The following is a 9,517-nucleotide window of genomic DNA, read 5'->3' as shown; positions in this document are numbered from 1 at the left end:
AAATTAGCATGATATTTGATGAATGAGACATAGGAATAAAATTTACCTTGTTGTCTTTTCTCTAATGAAAGAGCCCTTTTTTTCTGTTGCAACTTGCAAGAATAGAGGAGGATCGCGACGGCTTACGCAAAAGGCAAGAAGCTAGGGAGATGGAGAGGTGGATTTGTGTTCAGTTTGAATCTATATAATATAAGACTTTTAAGATAAAAATAGATATAAACCAGTTGAAACTTGAAACAAAAAAGAAAAATTAAGAATTAATTGAGATAAATATTCTTAATTTCTTAAGGGTCAGGGCAGTAGCTTTTTGTGAGGGCAGAGAAAGTTATATTAGAGTTAGGTTAACTTTAAAAAATTTCTATTTATACCCCCGTTCAATTTATCAATTTAAATTTTGATACCAAAATATCAATTTAAGTTTTGATACCAAAATCAGACTAAACGTTATATTAGAGTTAGGTTAACTTTAAAAATTTTCTATTTATACCCCCGTTCAATTTATAAATACCCCTGTTCAATTTATATCAAACTGAAGTGAACCTATTAAAATTTATAGTTTTAAAAATCAATTTAATCATTTTTTTTTATCTTAATTTAGCTTTCTTGGTTAATTTTTTTTTGGTTTTTTTAGTTGATCAGTTTATTTTTACACTGTTAAACATCTTATATTCGATCCTTGATTCTTTACTGCTTTACTTGTGTAATGCGCAACCTTAGCTAAAGGCATCCCAGGCCTGGAGCCAATTCCACCATTCCCCAACCCATCAAATCTACTTTAATTTGCCAACCTTGATCAAAAACAGGTCCTGCGTCTTTCCTGGTAGCTTGCTTCATGAACTTTGTCTGAGTTAATGCCCTCCATAACTACAAGGATTGGGTACCAAATTACCACTGCAAATTATTTGCAGTAAATTGAATAAAAGAAATTACTTGCTCAAGTTATAGGCGTCTTTAACCGTGATCAGAACCACTACAATTACCAAAGTCAACTGCTGAAATGGTTCGAACAGGGGGGGTGGAATTAAGGTAAAAAGTTCTCGGAGACTGAGACAATCTTGTAAAAACTTCAATTTGAAGCAGGCAACAATATGTTTCAGTCACATTAAAATGTTTCAGTTGTTGCGATGGAAATGATGGAAGCACTGAGACAAGGGAAAGTTTCACCATCCCTTCGGCACAACGGAGTTCCCCTCAACCAGGAAATCACTGAATTCCATCCAAGGGTCTTTGACTCTGACTAGTTAATGCAATGCTAAGCGAGTAACTCGTGGCCTCACTGGTGTCTTTGAAGGACTTACCCTAAAAAATTTGAAACATTTAAGAGAGGTTGGCACTGGCTTAGCTCAAATCCTTTGAAAACAAAACTCACTTCAAGTACAATGATGATACCTGACAGGCTGGGATCCCAGGACCATCCCACTGCAATTCAGCGCAACTATGGCACTTTCTGCCTGTTTACAAAAACAAAAGGAATCAGAAAAGAGAGAATCCAATAGAAAAAGAATGGCAATTGTTTGCATGAATGAATGAGATCAATTGGGAGCATCACAGCTAAATGTTTCACAGCCCTTGTTAAATGAAAATGTAATGCAGGCAATACCATCAATATCAGGAGAAAGAACTTTTTTTCAAAATGTAAGCACATAATTAATAACTCTACTATAAATGTTTTATCACCAATACATGGTATGATACGTACTAGTGCAGCTCTTATAGAGATTACTATTGCTATTTTATATCTTCTCTGGTCCTCTCATTTTTCCCTCAAACAACTATCAGATATTCAATCTAGTTCAACACCATACTTTTCAAGGTGAGCTAAATCTCACTCTCTTCATAATGAATCATTACTCTCCTTTGTCAAATTGAATAACTTTGGAATTAAATCCACACAAATTTAAACAGTGCTTTCATAGATAAAGAGCACGGTTGTAACTTGCAAAAATCAATTTGTATACCAGTGAATCCCACCAATCAATTTTCATTATTAGTTCACTTCTATCCAGAGATTCTACTTAAATTGTGCACTATATGCTGAGCTCTATTCCTGATCTTTTCTTGTTTCTTTTTCTTTTTTTCATTTTCAAGAATTCCAGCCTGCTCAACCTTAAAACTGTCAAATTAGAACGCATCTCTCTTTCAATTGAGACCACAGACATGATATTTTTAGATGAGGAACAAACACAAATACCATAATAATATATAAATCATCCAATAAATGCAATTTCTATCAATTTAATTTCCTTCAATGCAAACAAATAAAAGTCTGAAAGAAAATGAACCTTGAGCACATGGACATGCATCACACAGTCACACCACACACACAGGCTGAACCTACAAGAATGAACATACAACAAGCAAAGAAAGGGCACGTAGCAATTCACAACAGAGAGAAAGGGTTGGTTAAGGTACTTTGTTCACAAGTAAATGAAGGAAGGAGGAGGAGGTGTTAGAAAAGTTTTATTCTCACTAATTCAAGTCTACCCATGAAACAGAAATGATGAATGACTGCTTACATCTCCAAATAAGCAAAACAAAAATTCACTGAGAAAATTTATATCAAAATAATCAAGACAGCTCCCAACCCCTCACCCCCAAAACTCCATATGAAAAAAAAATGACAGCATTTCATTCAAAACAGCAACAACAAGAGGCAGACATATTTACACCATGGCAGCTATTGTTATGTGTGTGAACAACACATATGAAAGAATAAGTTCAGTTATTCATGCAAACCAGCATAAATAAAAGCCAAACATGTTATCAGTATGGCTCTGTATTTACATGAGTGTGAGTGTGTAAAACCACACTAGCCATCAATTTCATGAACATAATGCAATTTCAAGAATTTTCAATAACTTCAAACATTATAGCTTACCATAGCAAATTCAACAAAAGCTATACGAGTTGAATGCACATGATCCCCTAAAAGCCTCAAGCGAGTGACCTGTCAATAAAACAAGAAAAAAAAAAGTGCGGTCACTCAATGAAGAGCTCTTGGCATCCACTTGTCTGAAGAGGGAGGATGGGGACACTTTGGTGCCATGCTCACCTCACCACATATTGATTCAAAAAAATTCTTGACCTCAGCTTGAGAAACCTGTATTTAAATTAACTTCATTAACTGGAAGAAATTACGTAGGAGTGAAGTTGTGAACTAAATCACCAAGCATAACAGTACAATGGAAAATATGCAGCAGACAGCCCTACATGGGACTCAAGAGTTCATTAATCTATTTAATGCAAGGAGGGGGTCCAACCTTTTTTTCGATATTTGTACAATAGACTGTCCTAGTGCACATCTCCCGTTCATCTTCAGACTGCATTTAGTAAAAATGTTGGTATCATCAAGAAAGCCACCTCTCAAGCATCAAAACTTAAGTTTTTGCTAAAATAGCAAAATCATACAGAATTACACAATTTTAAAAGGCCATAATAAAATTCATTCATACCTGAGGGAGAAATGTAGGATTCACTGGAAGGATAGCAGTTTTTGAAGGTAGCACTCTGACTGGATAGTATCCTAGCATGGTCCCGCCAAGGTTTAAAGCTGCTCTTGCCCCTTCTGTGGAAACAAATTCAACTTCATATGTAAAGAGCACTTATAATTACATATTAGATTGTGCAAAAAACAATAGATAAATAAAATATTGCTGGCAGCTGTTAACTCACGCTCAACAGCAAATTCCACAAAGGCAAAACGAAGAACTGAACGCGGATCACCACAAATCCGGCAATCAACAACCTTCAATCCAGCATGTGAATGATGATGAGATTGCAGAAATCATGTTCACAAAAAAGGTAATGAGTCCTAGGAATTGGAATTGTGAGCAGATTTTGAACCAATTTTTTTTTTCAGATTCAACCCCGTTTAAATGCAGACAACCAAATATCTCATGAACTCCGAGAACCAATAGACAGTATTAGGAAAGTAAGTAAACCTTCAATCACACAGAAACTGGATTGGTTCAGGGGTTACAAGAAATTTCAACCAGTTATTGTCTATTACATGATTGGTAAATGATCCTAGGCTACCTAGTTGTTTATAGCCCAGGTGCAGAATTTAAGTCACTTTTTCGTTCTTCAATCCAAATAAATGTGGAACCTGACTTTTAAACATCCTTCAAAAATACAATCTAAATTTGCTAAGATATAATTTACTCATGAACACTGCAACATATCATAAAAAATTAAAATAAAGACAATAAAAAAATGAGGCACTAATTGACAAATAAAGAAATACAAGACAGTACCAAAACACTCACCACAAGGTGATTATATAGATATCTGTGTATGCAAACAATACACCCTATGACCCTTGGAAAGAAATAAGAATCCCTGCAATTATGTTTGTATGGAAACTATATGGTCTAATAGAAAATGATAGAAGAGATGTATTGACACTACAAATTTTTGAAAGTATGAGAAGACTGACTTCACAAGCTCTTATGCAACATAATGTCATTATAATATAATGAAACCAGCAATTTAGAACTGTTAATATAAATTGCAACTCTCTAGCAGAAGTTCATAAAGGTGAGAAGAAAAAAATTGTCACTAACAGGAGCAAATGAGCCCAGCTCTATAATTAGCATCCATTATGAAAACATCATACCAGATGAGATCAAGAAGTGAAACATAAATGTATCAGTCAATACATCTTCATACTACCGTAACTAGCTTTGATTTTATGAAGTCCATTAGATTCTCACCAATGTGTGAAACTATTATCAGTAATTCTAACATGACCAGTTAATATAACAAATAGATTGAATTGCTAAAGTAACAATGAAACAAATAACTTTTATTTAAAAGATACTCGCATGCAAACTGTAAAAACAATCATGAGTTATGTAACTAACAAGAAGCTGTGGGTGCCATCTAACTTACTTTCTTTTCTATATTTTATTTTCTTCTTATTTTTTTTCTTTTTTTTGTATCAGCTTATGCACCGACTAAGAGATCTCCTAAATATTAGTAGAAGGTATTAATAGAAGCACACTTAATAAAGTTAAAGCCCTTCCATGAACCTTGATAAAATAAAAGAAAAGTTATTCCCATAAATTGCACATATTCAAATTTATTTCAAAAAGAAAAAAGAAGCAAATCCAATATAAAAAGAAAAACTCATAAGTGATAATCTAGCATTGATGCTCATTTATAACGTACTATCATTATACTTCTGTAAATCGTCTGTTTCGGCAGTGTTGTTGAATAGCATTAATAGATCATACAATTGCATTTAGAAAAAATGTATGGTTAGTTTTGTTCACACTATTCAAACCCTATCAGCTCCTTACAGTTGAGCCATGAGAAGGAAATTTCTCATGAATCTCCTAGTTTGGGTGTAGATAGCTTGCATTTGACTCGATTGTTGAGATAGACCTAAACTCGATGCATCAAGTATAAACAAACAACGTTACTAATATAGAATAATTTTAGCATGCCATCATCAGCATAGTCAAGATGCAAAGCCAAGTTTTCTTTTGTCATGTTCTGTTGGCAAGGCCTCCCTTTTCATATAATGGTAAATCTGTTTCTCAGTTTGCACAGAAATTTTTGGGCAAGACCATCACTCGAAACCGAAAATTAAATTTAGAATTAAAACAACTCCACATTACCATATCTGGCTTGAATTCATATCAACACAACCATGGCTTTTTAGGATTTCAATTCACACAAATATCAGATTATAACCCATGGTTAAATCTCTAGAGACAAGATATTATCCCAACAAAAATAAAATTGACTAACAAAATTGACCAAGACTTCTTGTAGCATCTTCTAACCAGAATGCTAAGCAATAAGTCAAAAAATCAGAGAGTTTGAAGAGCTTCACTGCCAAATGATGCTATGGTGGGATACATTGCTGGACACCAATTGATTTTGCAAATCTTAAAAGATCAATTCATTAAAGATACATTGAACAAACATTATAAAATGTACAGATTGTTAACTCCAAAAACCCCAAAAATATAGGTGTGGTTCTAGATTTACAATAAGAGAGCTAAGTTTGTATTCTAAGTTCTCATTCTGTAGGATGAACCCAGTACAATAAGGAGATGAAATCCGCTTTGCTTTAGAAGAAAGAAAGATCATTTTGAAGTGAAACAGAGCCATCATAATATAAAATTCATGAGAACTAATATGGATCACCAAGACTTAATTAGCCGTATTGTAGAAACTGCAAAATAAACCAATTAATATTAACAAGAAATGTAACTTACTTGTCCACAACCACTAAATAAGCCAGCAAGCCGCTCTTCGGTTACCTAAATTGTGGACCAGTTTCTCTAAACTCAGAACAGGAGCAAAACCAATAGCTATAAAAATCAATGCATCGAAATAAACATAAAACTTCTGCTATAGGTATCAGAAACTTACATGTTGATCAATATCAGAAACATATACTGTTCGTCTAATACTGTCTTCTCGTTGGGCTCTATAAGCTCTCCCATTCAACCTTCTCCTCCCCTGGTTAAAGTCATTTCTTCGCTGTATAAAACACAAGTAAAATTTCAGCAAGCATAACCAAGAAAAAGAAAAGACAAAAAAGTGTGGCACATCACAGCAGCTTTTCTCATAGCTTTCAAGTGGCATTGCCATATTACTTTCAAAAAAGAAATTTTTGTAACATTGCCAAAATTTTAAAACTTTAATAGAATACATACTCAAGCGAAGAGGAAGACAAAAGAGGGAAAAGAACTATCCCCTGTCAGATGAAAGGGAAAGCAGCAATTGGTTAACAATCATAGTACAGAGGGATCTTAGCGATGGTCAAGGAAACAAATTCCCAAGCAAGACCCAATAGATTTATTAATTTAAAGGCAATACCAGATCAGAAACCCACTTCATAACATATAAATTAATATTATAAAGAAGGAACAGTATAGAGGAAGAGCTAAAATATATAAATAAGAGAAAAAAAATAGAAACACCTATTTTCATTTTGGAATTACTTAAAACTGCCAGAAAATAGGAAAAATAAAACAAAAGGATAGATTGACATTGAGAACTCATATTGGAGATGGAAATTCTTTTACCTTCAAACCCAACAAACCTACTTAATTTAGAATAGGATTACGATAACAAAGCCCTTGTGGCATACTCAGATAAATCATACTGATAATAATAATAATAATAAAACCCCAGTCATCAGTGAAATCATAATGAGAGTTATGGTATTCAATTTAATACTAACATTACAACAAATTGGTAAATAATTTTAGAAAATCAACAACATAATTTTCATAGCTGAAAACAAATGTATCAGTCATCAAAATTCAAATTTTGATAGGCAGATATAGTCTAAAAAAAGCAATTCGATAACTTTATCAGTGATATCAACAAAAAACCAATATTTGAAACTGCAAAATCTGGCAGACCCCATTTGTGAATAACACAGATACAACCCAAGTAACACATTGATCAAAAAAAATTGATCAAAACCCACCAGTCAAAACTATATGGATTGCAGTAAGAACCTGTTAAAAAACACATAAAAAAACAGAAATTCAAGATCAAAATAGAAATGATCAAAGAGAAAAAGGGAATTACCCTTTTAGGGAAGTTGTCATTGGCTGATTGCTTGTTAGGCACTGGAAAATTGTTGATATGAAATTGTTTTGGATTGTTTTTATTGTAAGATGATGGGAAAAACTCCTTAGCCAAAGGATTCAACTTGGTGAACATATCCACAAGCTTTTGAACAGTGAATTCAGATTCTGATTTTGGGTTTCTTTCTGAATCCAAATTATTGTTGTTATCATTTTTGTTGGTTGTGGTGTTGCTGTTGCTTTTGGCAGCCACTGCAGCCTCACTGGCAATCTCAGCAACCGCAGCCATGGATAGATACTCAAAAATCCCAGAAACCAGAAAGACCTTAACTTTATTTCTTTATTGGAAATCAGCAACAACCACTACTGAACAGAAAATCCAACAACAAGTTCTCTTCTTTTTTTCTTATTTCTATCAGTGAAAAGAACAAAAAAAGAAAGAGACAGAGATTTGGAATGTATAGAAATGTAATTAGCTTATAAATAGATAGGCATTAAAGAGATGATGATGATGAATTCTGACATAAATAATAAATATTAAGCAGAAATGGAAAAAAAAAAGTAAGAGAAATGAGTGATCAAAGATTTTTTTTACTATAAAGTGAGTAAAGAAAAAAGAGAGTAAGTTAGGGTTTTTGGCAGTGGAGGTGAGAATGTGAGAAGAACACAACAGTTTTGGCTTTTTGTTTGTTTGGCTTCTTTCTTCTTTTCTCTCTTTTTGTGTGTTCTCTCTAACTCGAGAGGGAGAGGCCAGAGGGGAGAGGGGAGAGAGGAGAGAGGGTTGGAAGTATATTTAACTATTATAGTGAGGTTAGGAAGGAAAGCTAACGTAAAGTGACTTAAGCAAAGGCCTAAAGCTTTTGGGTAGTGTTAGGTAATTGAAAACAATGACACGGCTTCTTTTTTTTTTTCTGTAGCTTTTTTTTTTTCGCTTTTGTTTCTTCTTCTTTTTAACATTTTTTAACCCACAATTGAGTTTTTCTTCTTCTTTTTTTCTTTTTTTTTTCTATTTTTTGTTCAAAATTATTTTTATTAATTTTTTTAAATATTAAAATAGTTAAAAATTTACCTATATATGGAATTTAAATGAGTTGAAAAAATATATAATATTCTCATACATTGTTTTTTTTAGATTTATTTATTTATTCAAAATTATTTTTACTAATTTTTTTAAATATTGAAATAGTTAAAAATTTACCTATATATTTTAAAAAATATATTATAAATTACTATAATATTCTCATTCATTGTTTTTTTATGATTTATTTATTTATTTTCAAAATGATCTTTATAGATTTTATTTTTTTATATTAAGTAGATTGAGAATTTAATTTTATAATTTAAAAAAAAAATAATATAAATTGCTACAGTGTTTCCCCTATATAATTTTTGTTTTGCTGTAGTGTTTCTCCACATATTTTTTTAAAAAATTATCTTTATCAAATTTATTTTTTCAATATTGAGCTGGCTGATAATCTAGCTTTAGCTTTCCCCACATGTTTTTTTTTTGTCAAAATTATCATTGTTTACATATTTATTTATTTTTTCAGAATTATTTTTATTAATTTTATTTTTTTACTATTGAGCTGTTTGAAAATTTAGTTTTTTATTTTTTTCGTTAAAATCATAGTTTTTAAACCCGGCCCGGTGGTCGGCCCGGTCCAAGGCCCGGGTTCCAGGTTTTGACCGGGTCGGCCGGGTCAATTTTTATTTTTTTTAAAAAATTAAAACGACGTCATTTTAGTAAAAATAAATAAAAGTCAACGGGTTGCAATCAGGTTTTTGACCGGGGTTTGCTGGGTCGTCCGGGTTTCCGAGTCAACCCGCCGGGTCGCCCGGGTCACACCAGGTCATGGCTTACCTTATTTTTTCATCAACCCGGCCTGATTCCAGCCCCGGGTCGCCGAGTCCCGAGTTAACTTGCCGGGCCCGGGCCGGGCCAGGGTTTAAAACTATGGTTA

General features: G+C 33.0%; 1 protein-coding gene across 1 annotated transcript; it reads right to left on the bottom strand.

The window, feature by feature from the left end:
* Window positions 1–876: 876 nt before the first annotated feature.
* Window positions 877–8,405, bottom strand: LOC105139981 (polyadenylate-binding protein-interacting protein 9-like). Its single transcript, XM_011046636.1, has 10 exons — window positions 7,558–8,405; window positions 6,385–6,495; window positions 6,228–6,272; window positions 3,673–3,745; window positions 3,453–3,565; window positions 3,261–3,320; window positions 3,053–3,100; window positions 2,879–2,947; window positions 1,390–1,451; window positions 877–1,299 (listed from the first exon to the last, which is right to left on the bottom strand). The coding sequence occupies exons 1-10, from the start codon at window positions 7,843–7,845 to the stop codon at window positions 1,242–1,244; spliced, it is 927 nt and encodes a 308-aa protein (XP_011044938.1). The 5' UTR covers window positions 7,846–8,405; the 3' UTR covers window positions 877–1,241.
* Window positions 8,406–9,517: the final 1,112 nt, after the last annotated feature.

This window comes from Populus euphratica, unplaced genomic scaffold, assembly GCF_000495115.2.
Source record: "Populus euphratica unplaced genomic scaffold, PopEup_1.0 scaffold113.1, whole genome shotgun sequence".
Taxonomy (NCBI): Eukaryota; Viridiplantae; Streptophyta; class Magnoliopsida; order Malpighiales; family Salicaceae; genus Populus; species Populus euphratica.
Note: the sequence above shows the minus strand (reverse complement) of the source record. Positions and strands in the feature narration are given on the sequence as shown.

Bases quoted from the DNA above. Each gene is read 5' to 3' on its own strand.
- LOC105139981 (XM_011046636.1), bottom strand. From the start codon at position 7,845: ATGGCTGCGGTTGCTGAGATTGCCAGTGAGGCTGCAGTGGCTGCCAAA. The intron at 3,321-3,452 runs GTATGAATGAAT...TACTAAATGCAG, and splicing joins ATCCTACATTTCTCCCTCAG to TCTGAAGATGAACGGGAGAT. The intron at 1,452-2,878 runs GTAAGCTATAAT...TTTTGTAAACAG, and splicing joins CTTTTGTTGAATTTGCTATG to GCAGAAAGTGCCATAGTTGC.